Here is a 27727-nt window from a genome sequence, read left to right on the forward strand (position 1 = left end):
ATAAAAAGGCACTTTATGGACGAGGAAGAGCGTGCTCGCACCAAATACACTTAAAGGGCACATTCAGTCCTGACGAGGGCTTGGTCCCTTTATAGCATATGTTCTATATTGACGGGGATTAAGTTTCTCTCCTGAATGGAACAATACACCGTCACAGGGAGCTACTGTACTTTCCAGAGCAACAGACACCAGCCCAGGCAAATGGCAAACAGGAATCGCGTCTCACAGAGCACTAACCAGGTTGATTCAGAGCGCAGCCTGCTTACTCTGCGCCTTGAGCTTCTGCCTCTGCATCTCTCCTCAGGCTCAGCTGCTCACTGCCCTGGCTCGCCTTCTTTTTCCCTCTTTTCTGCTCACACTGTTCACTCTCTGTACCCCCCCCCCCCCAGCTTTGTTATTCAGCATGTCTGATTAGCAGGAGTCTGATTGGCTGGCTGCCTGCTCTAGAGAGATTCCATTCAGCTTACCCCCCACCCATCCACCCACCCACCCTCGCTCAGGAAATGTGAGCGGGGCTGATGGAAGCTGATAGGCAGGGCTGGAGTGTGAGCCCCAGCACTGGATGTGACAGCAGCGGGCAGAGGAGCACTTAGCAGCTTATTCAGTGTCCGATTCGGATTCCGGCAAAGATCCAAGCATGGAATGCTGCCGTCGGGCAACTCCTGGCACACCGCTGCTCTTTCTGGCTTTCCTACTCCTGGTAAATGCCTTTTCATTTCAATATGTTACTATTGCCACTTGGTCTGGGTGCTGTTGCAGTGTGTGTGTGTGTGTGTGTGTGTGTGTGTGTGTGTGTGTGTGTGTGTGTGTGTGTGTGTGTGTGTGTGTTGTGCGTGATTTTCAAACTCCAGGTAAAAGAATATTCAGGGTTTATAAAACCCAGCAAATAAAATACAACTTAACTCCTTTGAGAACTTTAACCCCAACTTTCCCAGCAAAATAAACCGTAGAAGACTTTCTGGAACTAGTTACAGGTACATAATGATACTGATACCAAGACGTGAACTCAGGGTACACTACTGTATGTGCTGAGAACTATATAAAAAGTTGTGTGTATGTGTGGGATTTGGGTAACAGACATCCCGAGATCAAACTCTCTGAAGGATAGGCAGTGAGGAGCCTGCCGTGCCTGCTTCTTGTTCCCCCAGTGCCTTGTGTGAATTACTTTTCTCTATAAAGAAGGGTCACTGAACCAGGTTTAAAAAAAAAAAAAAAAGTGAGAGCACTGTTTACAATCAACCCAGATTATAGCCCATAATTACTATACTTGTTTATGGATACAAGTTAATGCTACTGTTTATGAATCAAAGACTAAACTCTTTGATCTCAGATCTACTTCTGGAGTAGAGTAGAAATCGATGGCTCCTTGTCCTGCTGATTTCCAGTCAGAGTGATAAGGCTCTTTCTCTTGAACATCAGTACACATTGCAGTTTTGACTCAAAGTGAATGTTCCTTTGTGACTCATTCTTGGTTTTATGGGCAGAAAATGAGCATACACTGTCCAAAAAAAATCTACACTCAAAATATTAATAGCAATGCACATTTCTTTTAAACCAGAGTGTTCTGGGCAGGCAGTTTAGCAAACCTCATCTGAAGGTTTGATTCCAAAACTTTCATACACAGGTTCCAAAGAAACGTGACTCTAGCTCCCCTTGTCACTATTGTGGCATGCCAGAATGTCTTCAAAAGGTAAAAAGAGCAAATAAAGAACAAGGTAAAAATGCAATCCCTGCATAGGACACATTATTGTTGATGGAGAAGGGATATTTTGTTCTGCTTTGATTCTGACAAATTTGATTAATGCTGGAATTTTGATGAAGGGAGTCGAACTGTCTAGGTACAAATTGGAAAACCCCAGGAAGATCAATGGGATATAGGGATCAGGCAGCAGTCAAATATTTCATCCCATTTCATAATCAATTGCATCACTGTAGCTAAAAACTTAAGATACTGCTTTGCAATTTAGACATAGTTTCTATTTTCATGAACATTTAAACAAAAACTGAAGTGTAAGCATGAGTAGATGTGTTAGCTATGCCGAGGACTGAAACGAGTAGTGTGTGAGGTATGCTTTATAGCCGTGGAGCAAGGAGTTTGGGAAAGGTGTCTCATTTTTTCCATATGGGATATGTGACTTGCATACATCATTAATTTATCTCATCTTTCCTTTTTTTGTGATTGTTTTTAAAGTGTATGTTATTCTCCCATTAAATTGCCTCATAAAGTAAATTACCAGTTCACATTACCTGCTATGTTATTTTCGTGTGGAAATATGATTTCATTATGCTTAAGCAACACTCTCATACAGCGGCAGATTGATTTTCTATTCATTGGGTAAATACATTACATTCCCTTCTTATATCCTGAATATTCATGTAGGAGGCTGAGCAATTAATTAGACTCACACTGAAAAAAAAGTGTTTGTTTATTTTAAAAGGCTTTAACATGTTTGGAATACAGTAACTACAGTATGGAATTAGGATGAAATCATACCCAGGTTTATTTTATGCATGTGCTTAAGTGATTGTGAATTTGAAGATTATGCTAGAAAAGAAAGAACTGGCTACTGAGTGGAGAGCAAAAACAGCCTTAGTAATGGCTGTCATGCAGGGTGTGTATGAAGGTGTCAAACACTAGGTTTGAAAATTGTTCTGGTGACTGCTCAAAATAGCCATGTGAATGAGGTATCTTTATACCCATTTTGCAGATGAGAAATCAGGTTTATATGTACTTTATACTGTGATTATCAAGTACTCAGCAATTAAAGAAACACTGTCCATTCTGGATATGTAAGCTTTATGGATCATCAAGGCCTTTAAAGACATGCACAATGTGATGGACAGTCAGTGCACTTACTTCATCATTAACTGCCTTGTTTGGCTTTGTAGCCAAAGTGAATTATTGGCTTAAGAGAAAATGAACTTTAGCCTGACCTATAGTTGACTTAGAACTGAAGTGTGACATCATCAGCTCAACTTTCAGGCTTGATACAGAAATTGAATTTCAGGATTTGTTATTTCTATAGTTCTTTTATATATTACAAGAGTCTGTCTAGTATTAGAATTGACTAAGCATATCCTGTATGTATAGCAACAAGCCCAGTTGTTGCCTGATCAAAACAGCCTGCATTTCACTGACAGCTAAATAATCTGTATCAGAACTTGGATATTGAATGTGTACAAATACGGAATGGTATGGAGCCTTACTGTTGTCAGTCATCTTTTTCTCCTAGAACATTATTCCAGAAAGAATGAGGCCCCAGTGTGGTTTGTGTCTATCTTTTAATGCACAGTAGCCATGTCACTATAGACTTCTGTTTTACTCCACGGACTGGTCAAGAGGTTCTATTTTGCTACTCAGGTCATATTAAAACACATTACCCATCTTCCCAACCTCCTGCCCTTTGTCTCAGTTGTTTAGATCAAAAGACATGTGGCAAAATCCATGACCTGCCATTGATATTTGTGTCCATCTACTCTTGAAGTCAAATCTCTTCCTGTCAGAGACACATTTAATCAAGCCTGCATTCACTTGTTGTTTCTATTAAGTGGCTGTAAGGTCTTTCCCCCCACTATTGTGAGAATTGCAAGTAACACTCAGAATTATAATAAAGTACATGTGTTTCCCTGTTAAATTTCTTTTTTGTCTCTACACTAATTTATACATGGAAACTAGTCAAATACAATAGCCCATTCCCTACAGCTCCTCTGGCACTCTCCTCCACTATTATCTAAGTGAATCTATCTTGGATGGTGAGAAGCACCAATAGCCTGTGGAATGAATGTTAAATCCCTTATTACAACAGATTGTGCTCTGTTCCAGAAGTGTGTGTGTGTGTGTGTGTGTGTGTGTGTGTGTGTGTCTGTGTCTGGGCACTCTCGAGTGTGTCTATGCAAGCTCTTCTAAAGAACTTCTTACTCTCCATCTCTCTTTTATTCTCATATGTATACCATCTTCAAATCAAAGTTAAGAATTTTCCCTACAAGTCTATAGGACATAATGGCATTCATTATAAAATGATGTTTTGTGGTTTTGTGAAATTTCTGGTCCTCTTGGGTTCCCATCTTTAGTGATTTTGATGTCCTGATCCTCAGAATCATTTCTCATGTGAATATGTGTACTACATATTAACTGAGGGAAGAATGTCCAATAGTGGTCACTAGTGAACCATGAAAGAAATTTGGTATACTGGGGAAGTTTAACCTTAGAAGATTCTTTGGATAGGGAAGATTTTTTGGAAAAATGGGATAACAAAAATGGGTACATGTCTGTCCCTTTAGATGATAGTCAATCATATTGGTGCCTTCTAAAATGCCTTCTATAAAAGAATGTGGAGATCAATCTTCTGAGTTGATTGTGGCACAGGTTTATTCTTATACGCTACAGTTAAGTTAAGGGTTTATATTAGTGTAACTTTATATTAGTATAAGGCACATGTTTTTCTGCTTCTACTGCATCATGGTAATGATGAACTTTGTACATCGATGTGAAACCTGCTTGTGAACTTGACCAAGAAGAGGGCTGATAGGCTCCATCCAGTGCAGCCCTGTGTCTTCTAGTTCCTGCCCTGACTTCATGTGTACAGTCCAATTCCTTTGGTAAAATGACAGTTCTGCTTTTAATTTGTGTATCTCTCAGGTTCCAGGACTGACACTTTCTCGGATTCAATTATTTAAGTTCCATTCTGCCCTTTCAGCAAATGCACTCTCTACACTCTATCTCATGAGTCAAGTGACCTTAGAGTGACCTTTTCTCAGGATGAGGACCCGAACCTCACTCTGAATAAGAGTGGCCCTTGGATCACAGTGAATACCCTACTGGTTGAGTGAGCTGGGACTATCATAGGAGAATGCCTCATTTGGGTTTCATTCTTGCCACTGCTGCTCATTTTCTTCAGAAAGGGGCCATCAAGCTTTGCGTTTTAATCAGAAAGAGACAAATGCATGTCATTTTCTGTCTTCATCATACAAGCCCTACCTACCATGTGGTTGAATTTTGGCTTGATTGGCAGTGCTGGCTCATGAGCAGCTTAGGACTGGCATACCAAGGTGATGTAAGTCTGAAAGGATCCTGATTGAAATAGGCCAGCACAGCTGTGTGGGGAGCCTGCCTGCTAACTGGGTAAGCTGTTGCTATCAACCCCTTCGTTCCATGAGCTCAAAAACAAATGACTAAATCTCCCCAGTTCCCGAACTTCAAGATTAAAACCCACATCGAATAAAGCTTAACTGTTCTGCTTCCTCTCACTAGGACTTTGTTTGCAGGGGCACCAAGCATGGAAGGCACTTAGTTTGTTACAAGTTTTCTGGCCAGGTTAAGAAGTTACCCAGTGGCTAGTCTGAAGATAACAGTGATCTTTGACTTTTCATTTGTTTTATTTCCAAGGCACTCAGAGGTTAGAAACTGGGTTGGCTGTGATATTCAGTAATATTCTCTATTTGGTCAAAGAAATAGGTATCTTACTTATCTCAATAATCAATCAAAAACTTTCTTAGAAGAAATATCATCATTTCTGTGCTTGAATATCCCAACCCCCAAATCCCATCAATGCATAGCTACATATATAATTCGCACCAAATTTTGTCAGATGTTAAAATTATAAAATGTTTTAAGTGTAGCATTGTAGTTCTTGCTTTACTTTGCACTACTTCTGTCCTTATACTTCTTGTATTTGTCTTATATTTTTGTCTGTCCTATAAAGCCATGGAGGGACATCAGAATGGGTGATGTTCTTCCTGCTACAGCTATCAGAATCTCTATAAATGTACTTGAATGAGCAAGTAGGTAAGTAAGAATGACTCAGCTAGAAATCCTACAAGTAGAGAACAAAACTGTGGACATTCACTTTCATTGTGAAACACTGAAGCATCTTTTTGTTTTGAGTAAGCCCAAGTCAAAAGCACTTGAGAAATTCAAAAGAGAAGACTTCTACTTTGTGTTTCTGTCTTAGATGTGTATAGACACACAATGACTAATAAGTGGACAGTAATTCCTTTTGCTGTTGTCATTTAAAATGAATCGTTTTGCATATTTCATGTATATTTTTTTACCCATTAAGGTCTCAAGTATTTTTCCTTTCACAAACCTTGTAATAACGAGAACGTTGTATTTACATTAGCTACAGTTTCATAAAACAAAGTACTTATAAGCTCACACTTTAGTGGACCCAATGTTATTAATTTACCTGTTTTACTTTTACTTCTGTGCACTGAACTGAAATAACCCCTATCTCCCAGCCTTCCCTGTGACTAGACCATACTATTCATTTGCATTCTGGTCAATATGGTTAACATGTCATATGGAACTTCTAGGGCTGACCCATCACACTTGATCCTCCAACCACTCTCTTTAACTGTTTGCCAAATGTAGAGGACCTAGCACAGAAATTTTAAACTCTCAGGATTACCAAGATAACAACAGTCAGGCCTGGGTCCCCAGATGAGTGTGGATTACCACCCACCCCCACCATTCTCAGGGAACTTTGCTGTGAATGTTAATTTAAACATAGGAAATAGCCTTTGTTATGTGAAAACCCTAAAATTTGTGGAAATGTGTTATATGCTCAAAACCTTTATAAATAACATATGCTTCAAATTTAGATTTTATGCATTCTAGTGCATACTTGTAAGTGCTAATACTTCTTTCCGCTTCTTATATGGAAAAGAAAAAATAAGAAGATGCCACAGCATCTTAATGGTAGTTTTGTCTTTACAGTTTGTTATTTACTGTATACTCTGAGTGTGCTTAGTCCCTGGAAGGGTGTCTGCTCCAGGAAAGCAGGAGGAGTGGATCAATGTTTCAACCGCAGAATCCATAGGTGGGTGGAGGATGGGCAAGAAATGAAGAAAACAATACAGGGCTGTGGTGAGTCATCTGGGATCTCCTCTACAGCACAGCATGAAACATACTACAGCCAGAAAGCCACACAGATCCAAAGCAAAGACAATAAAAGAGACACGAAGATGCAAAATCCAAGACTTTACACCAAAGCTGCTCCAGTGACAGAAAAGCAGAAAATCAAAACTCTAACAACTGACAAAGAGAAAAGCAGACTGACTCTCCAAGGCCAAGAAATGTTTGTGCGCAGCAGCAGAAAAATCAAAACACAATAGCTAATCTCAAATTATCTTCAGGTATTTTTCTTTTATCTTGCAGCAGTTCCCACCACTTTCCATCACTGCTGCAAAATCCCAGAGGCAGCTAATTGTAAGACCTTTCTTTAGTTCATAGTTCTGGAGCCTGAAAGTCCTGATGGCATTGCACAGGCTCTTGGAGAGGGTTGCCTCGCCTCATGACACAGATAACAATGGCAAAAATGAGTAGAGGGAAAAGTTTATCTCTCAGAGCCGAAGCAGAGGCATCCCATGGTCTCTCTTGACTTCATACCCACAATGACCTTGAAGTCTCCCTCTAGCCTCATATTCTAAAGATCCACATCATTATCTAGTTCTGCCACCTAAGGCACAAGCTTCCAGTCAGAGTGGATCCTGGGGCTATTCAAACCACAACCAAACTACAACAGAGCCAAGCTGCTATGGAGAAGCTCTGAGATCAGAAGGTAATAATGTGAATATTGGGCTACAACACTATTGCTGGCACCATCACCTAAGTCCATCATTGCAGACTCCCTCCTCTTCTGTCTGCACTCTCTCAAATTGCTGCTGTACCTGGTGCTCTAGGGTACAGAGAGAGCAAAACCACCATTACATACTTAAGTGGTTTTTGTAAACACCAATGTGCTGTCACACTGCAGGTGATTAAGAACAAAATTCATTTACCCGTCACCATCTACTCAATTCAAAGCCTGGGCCATGAGCAAGAGGTAAAGTTTGAAATAATAAGTCACAGTCCCTGTAATAGAGAGCTCAGAAGTCTGTTGCACACTTTGTTATCTTTGGAATATTAATTTTGGTTGCTTAAAAAACAACAATAACAACAATGTTTTCATGAGTAACATTTCTGTAATGGACGTTATTATTTTCCGCTGTTCTCCAAACTGGTTCATTTGCAAATAAGCCATCTATACCTACTTAAATGGTAATCATTGAACCCAAGTGTCTATGTGTGAATGGCTAAATTACAGCTTCCCTCAGGCTATGAACATGTTATTTTTATGAATGCTATAAATCACTATTTGTCTCCAAACAATAATTTTCAAAATCATTTTTAACAATTTGTATAAGAAAACACACTGGAACAGTTTTGTAGTTAAGAATAGTCTTTGGGGCCTCTAGTAATGGATCAGTATTTGTCCCTAGTATACGAATGGACTTTGGAAGCCCATCCCACATAGAGGGATACTTTCTCAGCCTAGGCACATGGGGGAGGGTCTAGGCCCTGCTCCAAATGATATGATAGACTTTGAAAGGGGATGGGCTGAGGTTTGGTGGGAGTGATAGGGGAGGATGGAAGGGTGAGGGAACTGGGATTGACATGTAAAACAACTTTGTTTCAAATTTAAATAAAAAAAGGGAAAAAAAAGATTAGTTCTTTAAGATAAATCTTGTTTCAAAGCAAATCCTTGGCCAGGCATGCTTGCCTGTAGGAATGCCCAATTGAGAAACTGAGGAAGGAAGATAACATAGCAAGACCCTGTCTCAAAACAAACAAAGGAACAAAGTTATGGTTATCGTAAGAATAATCATTACACACGGAGAGTTACCATCTGTCCCATCGTCATTTGGGGCATCATGCAGCCCGGCTAGTCCGCCATGCTCAGCACATTGTAACAGAAAGGCAGTATGCAAAAATCCATGCAAAACCAACCACACCCCATTTGAAATTATATTTCTGTACATACTATAGCAGTTTATACCTCCCACAGTCCTTAGAGTTCTACCTAAAGTCTCCTTAAATAATTTAACTATAATAAGACCAAAATGACAATGTGTATCAAAGGAAGATAGCCGAGACAAATGGATCAACAGAAAATCTTTTGTGTAAGGCACATGCCATTTCTAATATGGATTTATTTTACTTCTGAAGCAAGAAATGGTGGGACTCTAATAGATTTGCCACCTGTGAATTATTTGGGTGCACCTCATAAGTGGGTTCTTTCTTCTATTTGTTTAAAGAAATGAGTGATATGCTTGCCAATTCTATACTACATTAATTTTCACGGAGTTTCCATTTTCATCTTCATTGCTTTTTCAGATTTTTTTCCAAAGCTTCTGCCATCCTCCTACTAAGGCTTTGGGTATTTCCCTTCGTTCTCCTCCCCTCTCCCCCTGCACCTTTTAGGGAATTTCTTTAAGTTATTTTGGTCTATTGACATAAATATTGCGACAAAGGAGTATGATAACCCAAGACATTCTGACGTAAATTCTGAGAGCATGAAAGAAATGAGACAGTAAATTGTTAGCAACCTATAATAAATTCAAACTGCCCAATAAAATAAATATACCTCACTTTCTTCTCACAGCAAAGTATGATTGGATCTCTGATTTCCCAACCCATTTTGCAGACTATTTGAAGTCTTTGCATGCATTGTTTAATTGTACTTCATCAGCAGAAACAGAAATGAAAAGTGTGATGGAAATGATCGGGATGCCCATTGTGCAGGTACAGCAAGCAATGAGATTTGGAGAACTTGGAAGAAATTTCCTGCAATTTCATTAGAGTTGTTATAGCCATTGGTCATGGAGACCTTGCTTTGGGGCTTGTATCTTGTCTGAGATAACAAGCATGCTTTGAATGTAATGTTACATAAGTAGCTGGATAGCATTTAGAATGCCAGATCGTACATCCTGTGTTTTAGAATGTTAGCATGGTGGAGGTGCACAGAATGTTTGCAACCTGCAATGATGGTGACCCTTTGGAAGAAGGAGTTTGGTGTCATGTATTTTTTTTTTTGTTCATTTGTTTGTTTGTTTATTTGATTGATTTTGTTATTGTTTGTTTTCAATACCTGCCTCCATGGCAGCAGATAGAATTTGATTTAAGTAAGGTACTTAATGTAAGTTTTCTGTGTGGGTAAACGAAAAATTGCCCATGATTGCACTTTTGTTTTACAAATAATTGAATTTAAAACACAAAGCATCGAATGGGAAACTTAAGCCCTATCTGTAGTAACACATCTTAAGTAGGGTCAGTCATAGGATCCAGATTCCTTTCCTTTAGGTCAATCTTTCCATTGAATTATTTCTAGAATTCAGGAGTTGTCCTTAGTTGGGGGGGGGGGGCTGAAATAATTGTAACCTGGCAGCCAGTGAGGCTTCTGGGCAACAATATTGAGATAAAACACAAGATTCATCGTGGGTTTTTAAACATCCTTGTGACAAGCTGTGTCACAGAAGCAAAGTCTTGCTTCCAAATCAACAAGAAACGTAAATAATTTGCTGACCCATATATGAAAGTTACTTCCTAAGGGTTTTGTATATAGTAGGTCTCCAAGAGTTGGTTGCCTCCCTTGAATCAATGTGAAATTGTGTAATTCCAGGGTCAGCTGCATCTCAGTACTCTGTTTAGTGTTGGGTGAGTGTATTAAACAAAGCAGACATGGTGTAAAAAGTGGGTCTTTGGACATGAAATATCAGAAAGGACTTGGGACAGGGGCAGGCAAGACAGCAATTAACTGGCCAGTGCTTTCCACTGGTTTTATGTTGCTGTCATGGTATTATTTTCTTTAAACTGTATATTTAACTATTGCTGATGTAAGGGTGTCTCTGCCTAAAGAAATAGACATATTAATTCATTATTTATAGTGATTCAAGAAAGAATGTGTTAGAAAAACTCTAAGTTTCTAAAGATTTATATTTAAGGTCATTTTCTGAGTTACGCCTTTTCCTCATAAAGTTCCCCCCCCCATTTTTTTTTAACAGCAATACTGAAACCTAAGCTTAACGAGTGTATTACACTGTCTCTGTGTTTATTTGATACATAAACACCTGTCTTTTCCATCTTGGGGCTATGCTAAAAAAAAATGAAACCTATAACCTAGCCCCTCATTGAAGCCAACAAACAGCAGGCTAGTTAGCAGAATATAGGATGCATAGTGTGTTACTGTCTGTGGGCTTCCCTCAAGAGGTTTGCTAATGTCAGGTGGGTGAGGCTAAGACAACTTTGGCTATATGAGCTGCAAGATCTTTTCTTCAGTCCTGGAGATTGATCCCAGGGCTTTAAGTTATGCAGAGCAGGCACTTTACCATGGAGCTCTGTCCCCAGCCAGACTACAGAATCAGAATCAGAAGGGAGATTTTATGCCCTTAACAGTTGTAATTTAAAGAAGGGATTCCCAGGATTTTGCATTTTATAGACCACTAAAATTTCAAAACCAATTAAGGAATGGTTGCAGGTAGATAGGAATATAGAAAATAGACACAGTATTTCCGATTTCCTTTTATTTTGCTACTTAAGGATATTAGTAACATAAATTACATGAAATAGTATAGCTTGATTTGTTAGATAACAGCTTTGGAGAAGAGCTAATAATGAGAAAACTAGGTCCGGCAAGGTCTGGGAGTAGCACATGGGTTTCACTCCAGTCCCAATCCCACCAATTAGGTTTTTTTTTTCACTCACAAAAGTTGAAAGTCACTTAAAAACCCAAAAGTTCTGTGGGTGACTTTTCAAAATAATAATGATGATGATTATGATGATGATGATGATGATGATAATAATAATAATATATGGCTCTTGGCAAAAATAACTTGGGTTCTTACTGTTTTCTCATTACTCTGTGTATTAGTGGCAATTTTGCAGTGGATTAGCTTGCTCCATATCAGTCTCTTTCCTTGGGTCAAAAGAAGAAGGAAGAATGCTAACATTTACTGAGGGGCCCAGGCTGTCTTCTCCCTAAGCAGCATCTCTCTGGAAGTCAGGCTAAGGACAGAGGGATGAGGGGTACGCTCAGCAGAGATCCTACAAAGTGGCAAGATGAGTTCAGGGGACAGTGAGTGAATCTCCAGGGCACAGCCTGAAATGTGTGTCATATAAATCTTGTTTTGAATCTGACTGGTAAAGAGCCGGATTTTTAATCAATTACCCTTTGGAGTACTTGAAGATAGTTAGCCTTTTCCTAATTATGAGCAAATAGTCTCTGCGGCACACACAGCTCTAGTCACACAGTGTTAGTACCAGGCTGATTCTAGGTTGGCATTGCCTCATAACATAGACTTCCCTGGCAACAGCATCAAACAGGTATTTATGCTTAAAATCACATGGTTGTTTTTTTTTCCATAATAATTTTTGACATTGACCACTTTTACTTTCCTTCTCCCTTCCTCAAAATTGACTTCAACAGCATAAACATTTCTCCAGATTTAGCAAAGAGGAAGAACGTGATTCTTCTTTGGGCCCACATGCCAAGTACTGCCCTCTTTATCTATGCTAGATAATAGCTCACCACGCCTATTTCACAGATAAGAAAACTGAGTACTACAGCCTAAAGGTGGTGCAAACTTCTCAACTTTTCCTGTGTGTATTCAACTCTTACTGCAAACAAATCATGTTAAAATATGCGGTACGGATTATGTTCCACGTTGTTTGAGCTATGTTTTGGCCTCTTTTGGCAGGCACCTCCCCAACATGCTGAGTGATTTCCACAGTTTCTAAACCAAGTTCATGAGAGTTCACAGCTTGTACCGTATTCCCTCGAACCTCAGATACACAGTTCCCCCCCGCCCCTGGACTTTAGAAACTTAGATGTACTTATAATTAACAGCAGGTCATAGTTGGGTGGTTGGCATTTTTTTTTTTTTTTAATTGCAGTACTGCATGAATCAATAGTGTGGCTTCAATCTTTGGCATCATCCATTTGTTAGCGTACTGTTTCTGGATTTTTCCAGTATCTGACTAATAAGAAGTAAAGGCAGGCTTAAGGTTTCAGTACAGAGATATGATCATGTGGTCCTCCCCTTGCTTATTATCTCCTAAGCACCTTCCTCTGGTACAAGTTGATTATTTATTTACTTATTTATTGCCAGTCTCTCTTGATCTAGAGCAATGGAAAGTCTCTACACTGAACTTACAGGAGCCGATTCTTTTCCCTGTTAAGGTCCCTCAACCTAGTTCATAGTCTTTGTGTGCCTCAGTTTCCTTTTCTGCAGGCTAGTATAGTTGTAGATGTTTTCTCCACTTCCAAATCAGCCAGGCACTTGCTACATTTCATAATGCCTAGCCCTTCCCACTTCAACTTGGGCCTGGATAATTTGTAAGCGCCCATATGATTCCCAAATACTCCAATCTTGACAACTGCTCAACAAAACTTCATGAGCTAGACTGCCTGAATTTAAATCTTGGCTCCACAACAATAACCTTTCTACAATGTTCTGTGCCCCTGCTTCTTAAAACAATTGTCAACAATATCATCCACATCCAAAATCATAATGAAGTTAAATAAAATGATTCACACAACATAGTTAGCACAGGCCCTCACAAGGGCAGCAAGTGCCCAGTGAGTATCACTGGTTGTTGTTATTCTACCCTACATGTCTACCTCATTGTCAGAGCCAAGCTCTTCTCTTACCCTTCACTCAAGACAGCCGACAGCTTTGCTTACTAGCAACAGTTCCCCTAGACATTCTCAGAGACTAGGAATACGAAGAAAAATGGTGACCCTTTCACTTGGAGGAGGGGCTCGTGAGTCCGCTGACACCAGGAAGTATAAGACAGAAGAAAGTTAGTTTAGGAAAATCATCCTATGAATCCACTTAGAAATGCTCACCTCATTCAAGGTTCTCAAATCTCCTCTTGTCAAGGCACCTGGAGAACTCTGGATTGAATGTGTCTGGCCAGCTGCCTGCCCACCCACCACCTCGACCAAGAATTATAGCTACTGTTGGCCTGAGGAAGATCCCAGACAGAGATCCAAAGTAATTGGAATGTGTAGCCAGGGGGTAAAGACAAAAAAAAAAAAAAAAAAACATTGCTCTAAAGAAAGTTGAAATGATTACGAACACTTTCCCTTGCTAAGGCATTGAAGAATCTTTGTAACACCTCCTCCTTGACTCTAATGCTCCATGAGCCTCATGACCTATGGTAGTGGTCATGTGCCGGTTCCAGTAGCTCATCTAGCAGATGGGAATAGACCGTGTATATAAACTGTAGGTATGCATGTCAGAATGAATTGCAATGCATAGTTTGAAGATGACTATCTTCATATTGTAACAGTGTGCAGAGAAAGCAACAGTACTTGCCCAGTTGTGAAATCTATAATACAATACCAAAATTACTCATTGAATATGTGTTTTATTAAAAAATTACAGGCCATGAACAGAACAAATCACTTGGGATAAAATAGAAATTAGAGCCTTTCTCAGTCTGACTTGAGGGAACAAATAAAACAAAACAGGTACTCTGAGGCCTCTGGTCTTCTGAATCTACTTGTCATTTAAACCTTCTGTTTTCCTTTTTTCTCAGTGGTGGCTGTGTCAGATTCAGTGTTTTAGATGCTCCACTTCTGTCCTTGGGCAGCCAAGCTTAATTCCTGTCTGGATGACTAACTCTTACCCAGCCGTATCTCATTTAATCAGCCAGAGTCGAAATTCTTATCTGTTATTGAAATGGTTGTAACATTAATTCTTCACTTATTCCTTTGGCAGCAACTGTCTCTTCCTCTTCTTTTCCCAAAATATCTGTATACTTTTAGCACCTGTAAAAAGTCTTGTGAGCTTCTAATGAGTAGTAAAAGTACCCTGAAGACTGCAAAGCCCGGTCACATGACACTTCATGCAGTCACCTTCACTGGCACCAGCTGTGACTCTACTCTCGCCCTAGTCAGTCCCTCAGCTGGAACACTATCTGACACAGACATTGCAACCTTGCCCATACCACCATTACAAGCGCAGCTTTCTTCCTGGAGTGTCTGGACACACTTAGCCATACTGTGGAGGCATTGGCAGGGTCAAAGCCATGAGCAGTCTGGAAGGCCAATTGTGTATCATGTCAGCAGTAGAAAGAGTTCACTCTAGAGAACAAATACCAAGAGTGGAAAGGGGAGGAGAGCATACAGCAGAGGGCTTGTATGAGTGAGTGTGACTACATGTGCGTTTGGGATGGGACGGATGGAGTCTTGAGGGAGGGGAGACGTTTTATATTGATGCCTGTACATTTGTAACTCTGTTAGGGAGCAGGTCTGAAAAAGGATTGGAACCCCAAATATTTTTTTTTCCTTCTTTGGATCTTGAAATGTTGAGTTAGAAGTAGTCAGAAGGCATTTGAGTGAGTGGAGTGATATGCTAGAGACTGTAGAAGCTGTGGATTTGTAAATCACCAACAAACAAAAAAGACAGTGCTGGACAAGGTGAAAAGGTCAAGAGGAATATCAGACCCCGGGGAGTGAAAGGGAACTGGAAAATCCCTTCAGAGATCCAGCATGTACCAGTAAGGATGAGTAAGAAAAGGCAGCAGGAGGGATAGGGGAGCAGTCGCTGCCAGGGAACATATTACACAGCAAGATGTGAGGGAGCTCAGAGGATGCGGTGGACAACAGGGTCCAGATGAGTGGCAGGGGAGACTAGTCAGTCAAGAAGTGGGCCGAAACACGATTGCACCACATGATGGAATTCGGGGGTGTTGAGGAAGTGGGTACAGGGGTGTAGATTAGCCTTTCCAGAAGCCTTGAAGTGAAAGGCAGGCAGGCAGGCAGGCAGGAGTCAGCAAGCTGCTCACAACTGACAACATGGAAAGGCAAAGACCGGAAGGCACTGGGTGGGAGCAGGGAGATAAAAGTGAACTTGGTTTTAATAAAAAGAGGAGAAAGTGCTTTCGTCTTAATAGCTCCAAGAATGCTGATAGCAGCCATGTGTGAAATTGATTTCAGAGGCCCAGCACCAGAGAGAGTGTAGGACTGTGAGGCCATGCAGTAGTAAACCATGATTTAACGCCTTCACTCTCTCTGCTTATTACAAAGCAGGCTTTAAAAAAGATGCCTGGAGTGCACCTCAGCAATCTTGATATTGTCTGTGGCCAACATCCATTTTAATATATTCCTGAGGCAGTTTGGTGACTATAATGCCACTTCACACATTAATCTATTAACATGTCATATTGCTGAGTGTTTTGTGCAATGCACATAAATATTATCACTCTATTAAATTATCAAATGATGCTTGAAGGACAATGTGTCTTGCTGGAAATATAAAGGTGACAGGCTCCAAATGCTTCCATGTTGAGAACAAAATAATAGTTTTGTAAAGTCTCAGAGCATCTGCTCCAACCGCTCAAACCCTGAGGGAACTTAAAAGAATCAGACACAATGCTCTAGTATATTTCATGTCCCACTGAACACTTACTTACCAAGTGTTTTAACTAAGGGCTCCTTGGTATTGTTAATGAATTTACAAAAATAGAAGATTGTCTCACCTCCTGTATGAACAATTCTGCATGAAAATTTTCAGTTATGACTTTTAACTCAGCTAGCTGGAAAGCAGAGAAAAGTTCTATTGAACTTGACTGGAAAGACATGAGGAAGTAAGTCTCTAATTGCTATTATTATTTCCTATTTCATTTAATAGACATGTACAGTTGATTATGATGGGGGATTATGATGGGCTGGGGAAAATTCATCTGTTTAGAGAAATAAAATGTTTTGAGAGAAAAGAAAAATTGTAGGGTGTTGCTATGATGCATTCCCTTAACAACAAAATGTGTGGTGATGTTGCTGTAGTTCTGACAAAATCATCAGCTAGCAACCGTGCCTGGACTCTCAAAATAAGAGACATAATATGCGAGGAAAATGTGTCTGCAAAACTAAAAGTGAATTTAAAATTTACCACTGAAATCACAAAGTAGAGAGTGACAATAGTAGTTTCTTTACTGATAGAAAACACAATAATTTGTGAATATTGTTGAGACCCCCTGTGTAGTAGAAACATTCAGAAGGCAACATTGTTCGCCAACAGGATTAGAATTGAGTCATCTTGGAAACTGAAAACCACAAAGCAGATCCGCATTTTAGCCTATCATCTGCATGACTTTTGATTACAAGTGTTTATTGCTTTTCAAAGAACTAAATACTACACAATTTATCAATAACAAACTATAGAGTATAATTTTGCACTTACCTTATTTTTTTTAGAAGTCACTCCAACATCTTCCATAGGTTCTGGGTGGAGAGAATTGCATAATAGAATCCCAGGGGAAATTATCAGTTTCTAGAATCACCTTGTTAAAAAAAATAATAAGAATGAGGCCATAGGACCACCCACCTCTGAAACTTCATCTGGCAGTTCTACTGCCCTGCATTCATTAATATATTACCACTTTATCTTTAAAGAAATCTTAATAGCAACTCTGTGAGTTAAACCAAAGCAGTGTTTGGGATCCAGTTTTAAAGATCAGAAAATTGATGTGTAAATGTGCTGAAGTGTGTTGGGCTAATTTAGAATTCTACCTGTCTCACAAATTATCTGACCCCAAGCTGAGACACTCTACATTAGTTATTTAAAATACAACGATGGTTATATGATTATATCAAGGTTTAACAAATGAACCACAATGACTGCTTGTGACCTGATGCCCAGCCTGTGTCATTGCTTAGAAGTTTCTCATCAGTATTATCCACATACACCATCTTAAATGCTTTAAATTCAAACATGTACACACACACAGAGAGACACACACAGACACACACACACAGTAAAACACAGACTCACATCGCCACATACTCACATATACAAACATAATCTTTCTCCATCTCTCTGTTCCCTCTCTCTCTCTCTCTCTCTCTCTCTCTCTCTCTCTCTCACACACACACACACACACACTCACACACACACATACCAATGAAATACTGACCACTGCACTTGGTGCCATATCCTGCCCAGACAGGGTTGAGGCTTGATGCCATTCAGCTCCTATCTTCCAGGACTTTACAATAATATCTTGCCTCTGGATAAATTAACATCAGAGCGCTAGTATTTGAACATTTAGATGTACTTTTACGAAGACTCTACTATCCTTAATCTAGAACCTTTCCTTGTGTCAAATTTACTTTAATTTTCCTGATAAGTTGTGACTAATTTATTTTTTCTACATTCCAATTCTATATTCTAATTTGTGTGCTTACTTTTAAATGTCTTCTAGGTTGTTTTTATTTATTTATTTTTTCATTTTACATACCAACCCCACTTCCCCCACGCCCTCCTTCTCCCACCGACAGCCACCCCCCCCATCCTACCCATCCCCATCCACTCCTCAATAAGGTAAGGACTCCCTTGTCTGGCACACCAGGCTGAGTCCAGACCAAGCCCCTGCACTCTGCACCAAAGGGAATAGGCTCCAAAAAACCCACTTTGTGCACCCAGAATAAGTCCTGATCCCACTGCCAGGGAAGCCCCCACAAACAGGTAAAGCCACACAACTGTCCCTATGTAGGTTTTTTTTGTTTATTTGTTTTTGTTTTTATTTTTGGCTGCAGTCTTTTCCTTTGATTAACCTAGACTCTATGCACCCACACTCTTCCTGTCTGTATCCACCCCCCCCCCATTCCCAGCACGTTCACCTCCTAAGAGTGTTCCTGCAAGGGCAGTCTGTTGCTGACTGTTTGGTGAGGTGCTCTAACACATACTCACCTGGGACATGAATTAGGATACATTAAGGGAAGATGTGGCAAGTTAATTGTCATTCAGCCTTAAACTTTTCAAGTAAATCCAACACTGGCATAAAGAGATGCATGAGTAAGCAGAAACATGATTGACTTTCTTCCCTCTATGGATCGGGTTCTTTTGTGTCTTCTCCCATTCCCTTGCTTATCTACAGCTTGCATTTATTTGCCAGACTATACAGGAACCAGAGAGAAAACTGATAGCAACTATGAATTAGGTCCTCAACCACAACTTGGCCTGGCCTGCCTGTTTGAAGAATATTTACTGACACTGGTTAGATAATTCAGAGTTCCGCAAGGCACAGGGGGACAATGGCACATTTATCTTCACTGTGGCCCTCACAAAGCACACAGTCCATTTCTGATGAAAGCTGTGTCAGCAAAGTAGGGCCAAGCACAGACTCCCAAATGCTGAGCCAGCCCTAGCAATGTGCTCCCAACCCGCAGGAGCAGCAGGGATTGCTTCTACCTGGAGAATAGGAAGTTCTGTCAGATAATGGATAATGGCATGGTAGCTGCACCATAAACCGAGACTAGGAAGACACAAGTCAAGGAAAATAAACCAGGTGCGAAGAAGATGAGGGCGGTGGGAGGTTAAACAACAAGCTGGTGAGTACAGTGTCAGAGGACCTGGCAGAGCTTTGCCTGACCAAGGGGGGAAGTGTGTTGTGTGATCCAGGGCAGCAGGAATGAATTTAGACCATTTAGGGTCAATTAGAAAAAAAATTCAATTCATAGTTCATTTTTGGTAATTTGGATTTTATCCTATTCCCAGTGATTCCTAACCTTTTTTTTTTTTTTTTTTTTTTTTTTTTGGGAGAACCTGACGAAAGCTATGAATCTTTTTTCCAGAAGTATAATAATAACACACATATGCCCAAAATGTTGCATAGGGCTTTTGAGCATTCACAAACCACCTGGAATTCATTATTAGATCCCACCAAACTATAAATGCTGGCTCTACAGAAAGTCTCCTAGCAAGGAGTGGACAGTTCAGCTGTGCATCTACCAAGATGGCTGGCAACGGTATGGAGGACAGACAGGTGGAAGTAAAAAAAATCAGACGGTAAGGTTATTGCAAAACACGGGATGCCAACAGTAAAACCAGCATTAAGAGTTTGAAGGAGGTGAGGGTGAAAGAGAAAATCATTGCTGAAGGGGGATTGATAACCCTGAGTGGACATAGAGGATATTGAACAAATATTTTGTGGTTGCCTGTCCTTTATTTTGTCCATGCAATTATAAATCCCTTATGAAGGGTTGCTGGGCCAGCCTGCATCCACAGAAGTAGGCAGAAATGAAAACCAAGAATGCAGGCTTTGGACTCCACATTCACGCAGAAGCCTTAAGTCTATCCAAATGCTCAGACTGCAGAGGGCTGTGGAGTATTGAGTTCAAAGACTAAGGAACAGTGAATGGAGAAAAGGATAAAGAGCCATGGCAGACAGTAACTCTGGATAGGAAACAGTCATGGGCAGCCAACCCTTAGTGATGTCCCCCTCTCCCTTATCTGGGGCTTCCTGACTCCAGAGCAGGTTTGGAATCGCTGAGGTAGGTGATTGGTTTGTTTTACATTTAGAATGAGGAAATATTATGAAGACCATTAAAGAGATACTCTGAAGAATTTATTGCCCAAACTGTCAAACTTGCAAAACTATTTCTATTACCCATGCCTCCCCCAAACCCCTGCCTATTGCAGCAGCCACAAGTTAAAACTAGAATAAAATGCTATTAAAAGGACAGAAATATACAGTAATTAAGAGGACCTTTTGCTTTTTAACATATATTCTTCTGGGCAATATTAGGTACTGAATTATGTTAGATTTATGTTCCAGTGTGCAGGATAAAGGAGATGGTATCTCCTTGAACTGAAGAATTGAAGACAGATCTTAAATTTCAAAATCCTTAGAAATCTTGGTACTAGTTATTTCTCATATACTTTCCCTCGCTTGTGTTTATTCTGTATTCTACATACAATTTTGAGAGACAAATGTAAAATAAGTAATTGAAGATAAAAGTAAAGCAAAGTTCCAAAGTATTTCCCCATCTACGAAATACATTTTACTACAGTCATAATAATTTCAATTAAAAAACATCATAACTCTTTCCTTCAAGGGCTTTGGTAGTTCATTCAGGAAGATAATTATCATATAGAATAATACTCTGGTAGAGTTTATCCCATGAATTCTATATTAATTAGCCACAGATTAGCAGTGTATGGGTGGGACATGAAGTACTTGCAGCTTAAGCAAAATTATCACATTTATTACAGTGGTAAGAACCTGTCATTGGGCTACATCTTCTGAATGAAGACAGTCTAGTGTGAGCAAAAGTGGAAACAAAAAGGAAGAGAAAGAGAAAGAGAGAGATAAAGGAAGACAAAGAAATAAAGAAGTAAGAAGAAAGGAAGAAAAGTAGGATGGAAGGAAGGAAGGAAACCAGACCGTTGTATTAGGAAAAATAATTTGGACTTTAATTCTAAATATTTGTCTTGATATTGAAATGGACACTTAAGAATATACCTTGTGTGAATATTGAAATGAAACCTAAATTACACTCAGACCCCTATGAAGCTTCATTTAGAATCATTTCATCAAAACTTCTCTTGACTCTACAGTCACGGTGGTCAGTTGAGGAAGAGTTAGCCCAGTTCTCCTGACAACTTGCTTGACAATGACGTGGTAACTAGTCACCTCTTCCAGTTTCTCTAGTCACAATTCTAATTTGGGCTTTTGTCCATCAAGTCCTAAGCCATATTAATTTCTTAACTTTCCAGCTCTCTCACTGAATCACAAAAAAATGTGTTGGTTTTTTTTTTTTTTTCTTCCATCAGGAATGCTTTCTCCATGATTCCAACCCCAACATGTGCTTGTGGAGCCTCAGATGTTTTCTTAGCACTACAGATGTTTTGTAAATTCATTTCAGCAAAAGTTGCCAGTGCTGCAGAATCTATCTGTGGCTGATTGGACTCGCGTTTGGATAGAGCTTGAGTTAGATTAGATGGAAATGGAAACTGAACTTCTTGCTGGCGTGCCAGGAGCTCAAGAATTCACAAAAAGAGCAGAGAAGGAATTTCCTTGGAGGGGGGTTTCCAATGTGCCTGTTTCAGAGAGTGGAGGGGTGTGGAAGCCCCTGGAAGTAGCTCTTCACTGTTTTTCTTGGGGTTGTGCCTACATGCTATTGTGCACTGGAGGTTGTTCTTCTTTTCTCAGTACAGGAAGAAACAACAGCAGTAGAAGCAATAATCAGAAAGAATAGCCTCACTTTATAATTCTAGGTAAAATAGCTGTTGTTTCATACCTGAAAAGAAAAAGCTCTGAGATGTCCAAATATCCCTACATGAGCCATAAAGATGATAAGTATGGTCACAGATGTGGGGATGATGAGTCTTAAAGAACAGCTGGTGATCCTACAGCTTCACCTTTGCTCTCTTTGTCTCTGTGAAAGCAATGAAACTACTGCCTTCAGTCTTGCACGTGAGCAGTGGCTGTATTCAATACTTGGGCTATTATTGTTTTAAGAATGCAAATTGTTACAGTGGACAAAGAAAACAAGTTTGTCAAGACATCTACCTCTAGTAAAAACTTCAAGTCCCCAAGACCATGTGTATCATATATCTAGATCTATGAGCTTGTATGTCTATATCTATGATATAATTATATCTATATCTCTATAGATAGCTAAGCTATGATCTAGATATATACTTGATACACATAATACCTATGTTTGTATACTTACCCACATTTGGTTTGTAATCTCTGCCAGAAAAAAAAATACACAATAGTATTTATATTGATATTCTATCAGTACCATAGTGGAGCATTTGGAACGCCTCCATTCCCTAAGCTCATGCTTTAAAAGTAACAGAAGCTGAGAGGGATAGGATATTTTAATCTATGTCCTCCTGGAGACAAGCTTATTCAAGGCTCTGAATGATCAACTGCAAACTTCTTGAATGCTGAGATGTGTTCATATCAGCAATTACTGGTTTTAATCCAGCTGCTTATGTCTTCTGGTAGAGCTCTTCAGGATGAGCAGAGGTTCTCAACTAGAAGAACTGTAATCCAGCCTTGTCCTTGGATTGAATACAAAAACATCAACTTACTCTAGTTCTGAAATGCAAATCTTACTGCAGCATTTGACATTGAGCAGAGTCAGGGTTTTGTTTCCTAAAAAAGAAAAAAGAAAAGAAAAAGAAAGAAACAGTCTCAGTTCTGTCTCCAAGTTGTTCCAAGGGAGGGAAAGAAGCTGAGGACAAACTAATTTCTGAAAACCAGAAACAATGGCATTAGTTCCTGTCATTTTAATAGTGAGCTTGTGTACTGATCGATGCTGCTCAAAGATGAGTGAGAAGTGAAGTTGTGGCTCACACTCATTACAGCAGACCCAGTTGCATAGCAGTTCAAGGATATCCTGGTTCCTAGGGACGTGACATATATTCTCTTAAAGGTGAGGTTGGAGTCAGAGGAAAGAATGGCTCAGAGGGGGTCAGATGCCTCTGGCCTCAGAAGGCACCAATATGTGTACATACCCATGTTGGACACTGTTGTTGCTCCTGCTGGAGTTCAATCTCGCCTCAGCTAATGGCCTGTTGGGCATAGAATTGCCCCCACCTTGACCACTGATTTGGACATGCAGTCCTATGTGCTTACAGGACACAAATATAGAAGACTGCTTGACTTTGCCAAGTCAGGGTAAGACAGCCATTCTACCTCCCTGCTGTTGTTGTGGTCTGTCAAGTTCTCTTGGCCTTAGCCAAATCTGGGTGTACCAACATTGCTGTGAGACCTAGGGTGACTGTTCAGGTGGCTTGCTGTTTCTGTCCTTGCTGCACCTTTTGGAAGTTGTCCATCCGCATTTCCTGTCTACTCTAGTATTGTTAATTTCCTTCTCAGGTCTTGATGAGGTTGAAGATTAAACTATCACAACTATTATTCTCTCTTCCTAGTTAGATATATTAGGTACTAGACTTACGTTTTCCAGCTTAGGACAACTCTATTGTAAACTCCATTATGCCCTCACCCTAGGACTAGATATGTAGGTCATTTTGTTCTCGATTTTCCTTTTCTTAGAGCACACTTGTTATTCACTGTTTTGTATATAGTTTTGTATTAAGCCTAAATCTTTTCTTTAGACTAAAAGGGGAATTATAGTGAGATAGTCCTTCTGTGGCACTGACCATGCCCATTGGGGGGTGGAGCCATAGGCGGAAGTGACCTGTGGAAGAAGGTCGGAGTGGGCCAGGAAAGGCGCTCTCTTTCTGGCGTGACTCGGACAGGAGAGGATCGGGTTGAATTTCCTGGTGTTCATCTGTGTAGGTTGTAAGTTATTTCTCCCTGAATAAACATCTATTCGGCCTATTTGTTTATCCTGATCCTTATTTACTGCGATATACCCACACACAAATATACACCTACATACCATTAAAACTAAAATATCTTTTTTAAAAATCCAAATAAGAGGCTATACCTTATGTGTGAATTTTCATCCTAAGACTGTGAAATTTGATGTTTATTTCATTACTCAGTAGTGTGAAGGCACAATTGAGTTTTCCATTTGCTGTTATTAAATTATTGCCCATATTTAAAAAAATCCAAATGAGATCCAAATGTGAAGGCATCCAGCAATAAAGAAGGCTGCACGTGCATATAAAACCTGTTTCGCCCAGTTTCAGTGGTGTGCCTCGTGGGGAGGCAGTGCTTGTGTATCCACGGCATGAAGGAGGAGATAAAGTGATCATCAGAACACACATTCCAGAGCTACAGAATCAATTCTCTCAACTTTGCAGATGGAAAACTCTCTGGCTCGATGATGTGACTCCAAGCCCAAGTCAAGCTGAGTTGTATGTAGCTAGTGAAGTTGATCTGCCTCCTAAGCTGCCACTCTTCCTATACTAGATGCAAGTCCTTCAACCTCACAGAGCCCCAGTTTTCTTGTTTGTGAAACATGACGGTGGTTCACACCTGGGTTCATCATCAGGACCAAGTACAATATTTTGTAAATATACTGGTGATCTTCAGTGCATGTGGCTACTTAATACACCCCTCCACAGTGTCCCCCTTCACCACTATCCCCCCAGGCTTGAGTGTGAGGTGCCCTACTGGATTGTGTAAAAATGTGCTTGAATGTGTGCAGAGCCCTATGGAAGGGTAAGGTAGACAGGTACCCAAAAGTCCCATTGTCCTGGATAGCATTTATGCCCTGTTGTAAAATTGACTTCTTTCTTCAGTAGCAAGGGACAGGCTGCATGCAGCATGTCACTGGCAGTTCATCATATCCCCCAACAGTGCAGCTGTGATAAGAGCCAGATGAATCTAATTTCCAAAAGCAAAGCCAGCAGCCAGCATAGTCTGTGAAGGCACAGGCCCCGATGTTCACAAGCCATGCAGCTTGAGAAAGCACACCCAAAAGCTAATGGACTTTTACAAGAACCCAGTCACTGCTTAGTGTCTCTAAGCTCTCAGGGGCAGGGGGTCACAACCCCTACCATGTACCATTGGCAGAGGAACCTGTATTCCATGTTGTTAAAGTAGTCAAGGATTAGATAGGATTTGTAGAGACTTGATATATGTAGGAAAGTTAAAAAATGCAATCTGCAGATTTCTTCCTCGAAGCTAGGTTCATACATGGATAACATATTTCTGTGGGTGGATATCTCCACTGTGCATGGACACATCAAGGAAAACTGGTTCTGCCATCATTGGAGGAGTTGCCCCTCTCAAAATTCTGCAATGTGTGATTTCCATTTTTCCAGCCACATGTGCAGCTCCAGCTGGCTTAACCTACATGCTGTCTGTCTTTAAGAAGAAGAAAACCAGGGGCTCAGGTACTTCCCTGCTGATGTCCACCATCATAAGCAGTGTTCTTGGCTTCACTCTGTAACCTTTTGTTGCTTTTGAGGCTCAGCTGATGTCTAAAAACCACTTTTTTCTAACATAACTTCAGCTGCTATATGACTTCAATTTTATAAACACCTGAACACCTACTTTCATTTTCATGCAGTTCTATACAGTTTGACTTCTTACTATACACCATTTAGGGAAAAATATTTTCCAAATACTCTATATATGTCTGCTTCTCAGTCATTGTAACTTTAGAGACGTTTCTTGCTCATTTGTGTTTCATTCTCCAATATTATAAATCTGATAACCTGTCTAGGTTGCGATGAATTGGGTTTCCAGATAAACTGGGACATAGGTCATTCCAAGGTTAAGTTTCTATTGGATGATGGGATGCATGGAAATTATTACTTGATTTGATCTGAGTACTTAACTGTTGTAGCTGTCAGTCTTGGCGCTGTTCATCTGAGAGACTTTGTTGGCATAATTGGTTCTGGATTTCACCACAGAACTATCAGATGGAAACCATGTTTAGATAAGCCAGGAGTGGCAAGAAAATGACATAATTTGGATATATGGAAGTTAATATTCACAGAAAATATAACATGATCTTCTCCCATAGTCTGTATTCCATATGGTTGTTACATTTTATGTTTTAGACTTGTTAAGTGGACTGCAACACCGGATTGATGCTATTGGATTATTGATTGCTGAGTTTTCAAACACAAAAATAAATATGATTCGTCAAACATTTCATTTAAAAGTCAATACATGGCACCAGAAATCTGGAAATGTCTACAATGTTTTCTAATGAGTAATTTTATACACATATTTACATTTTATATGATTATAGAACCATAACTTTGGCCTTTCTTCTCTTATTGTTGCTTGGTTTCTACTATGATGGCAAAAACAAACAAACAAAGAAAGATGCTCTCTGACCATTCTTACTAATCTAATAACCAAAATAAAATAAATACTCCAAGGCTAAGTAGACTATTCCCTTAGTTGAATATCCTTTGACTTAAATTATTCTTAAATAATTTTGTGCATGTATATGGTGATTTTTAATCATATCCAAATTTTCTACTACTACCAAACTCTTTTCAGATACTGCCCCTGACTTCATAACTTTATTTATTTTTTTGAAAACCCAGAGGTCTATTAGTGTTGTCCGTGTGCACATGGGCCTAGGACAGCATCCACTGGAGCATAGGTCATCTACAACAGTCATACTGATTAAAAAAAAATGATTCTCTCCATCCTGTATCCATCAACCATCAATTTTTCCTCAGCTAGTAAGCCCATCTGTCTTCATAATGTACGGTTAACTATCTTCAGCTTATGAAGGTCTTAGGCTATCACTACACCTGCCATCAAGTTTATGAGTGCAGAGACGCTGTCAAGCCCAGCAGACATTATTTAGCATCAGTCTCTTTCAACCTGTGGCTTTAAAGTCTTTCTGTCTTCTCTTCCATGAGGTTCCCTGAGTCTTGTTGTGGAGGAGTTGTGATAACAGATGTCCCCTTTAGGGCTGAGCACTCCACTTTAACTGGCTGTGTGTCTGTGTATTAACCACTATTTGCTGTACAAACAACAACAACAAAAAAGCTTCTCTGAGTATGACTATGACTTGCACTAGTCTGATTATATGGGGGCCCTTTGGCTGGTTTTGATCATTTTTCTACTGGTGAAACATTGACTTAATGACAATTTCATTGTTGTTACTTAGATCTCTGACATTGATGTTCCTACTTAAAGCCATTATCTATCCCATCTAACTCTGTTATTGGAATTTTTGTCCTGTTTCCTAACCTCATGATCACGGTGTTTAATGGTGTGTGTCACTATCTGAAACACTGAAATTAAAGCTTTACATGCATGTGGTAATAATCAAATTGGAAAGCACTGGCCTGACTATATAGAAGTTTAGATTTTTTGGTTTCAGAAGTAACAAGCATTGGTTTTAACAACCTGTTCCCTACCATTATGTTTCAGCAAGTTTCAGTGTTTCACAAAGATATAACTTAGATTTTACACATTGAGAAGTCTACGGCTTGAGTGGGTGGCTTGGGATGAGTCAAAACAAGGGGTTAACTAGGAATGAGATACCTATTGACTGTAATACAGAGCAAATGTGCCTTCCATGAAAAGATGAGGCACTGTAGTTGTTGAATCTATAGCTTGAGCCCATATTAAAAAATTGATTTTTCTGCTCTCAAGCAAAATCTAGAACCATCACCTCCCTCCTATCAACACTTTGGTCTCAGAAAGGAGAAATCCCTTGTTCTGCACATCCTTCTAAACTAAACTGAACCGGAAAGGCCAGCCAGCAGGCCTCTT

The 27727-nt window shown here is 39.8% G+C and overlaps 1 protein-coding gene across 1 annotated transcript in view; it reads left to right on the top strand.

Annotated features, from left to right (window-relative positions):
- Positions 1-218: 218 nt before the first annotated feature.
- The window catches only part of Adamtsl1 (ADAMTS like 1), a 363826-nt gene continuing 336317 nt past the window's right edge, over positions 219-27727 (top strand). The window contains exon 1 of the mRNA XM_051188147.1: positions 219-700. Within this exon, the coding sequence (XP_051044104.1) occupies positions 638-700 (63 nt within the window). The 5' untranslated portion in view covers positions 219-637. The remainder of the gene's footprint in view (positions 701-27727) is intronic.

This window comes from Phodopus roborovskii, unplaced genomic scaffold (assembly GCF_943737965.1).
Source record: "Phodopus roborovskii unplaced genomic scaffold, PHOROB, whole genome shotgun sequence".
Classification (NCBI taxonomy): domain Eukaryota; kingdom Metazoa; phylum Chordata; class Mammalia; order Rodentia; family Cricetidae; genus Phodopus; species Phodopus roborovskii.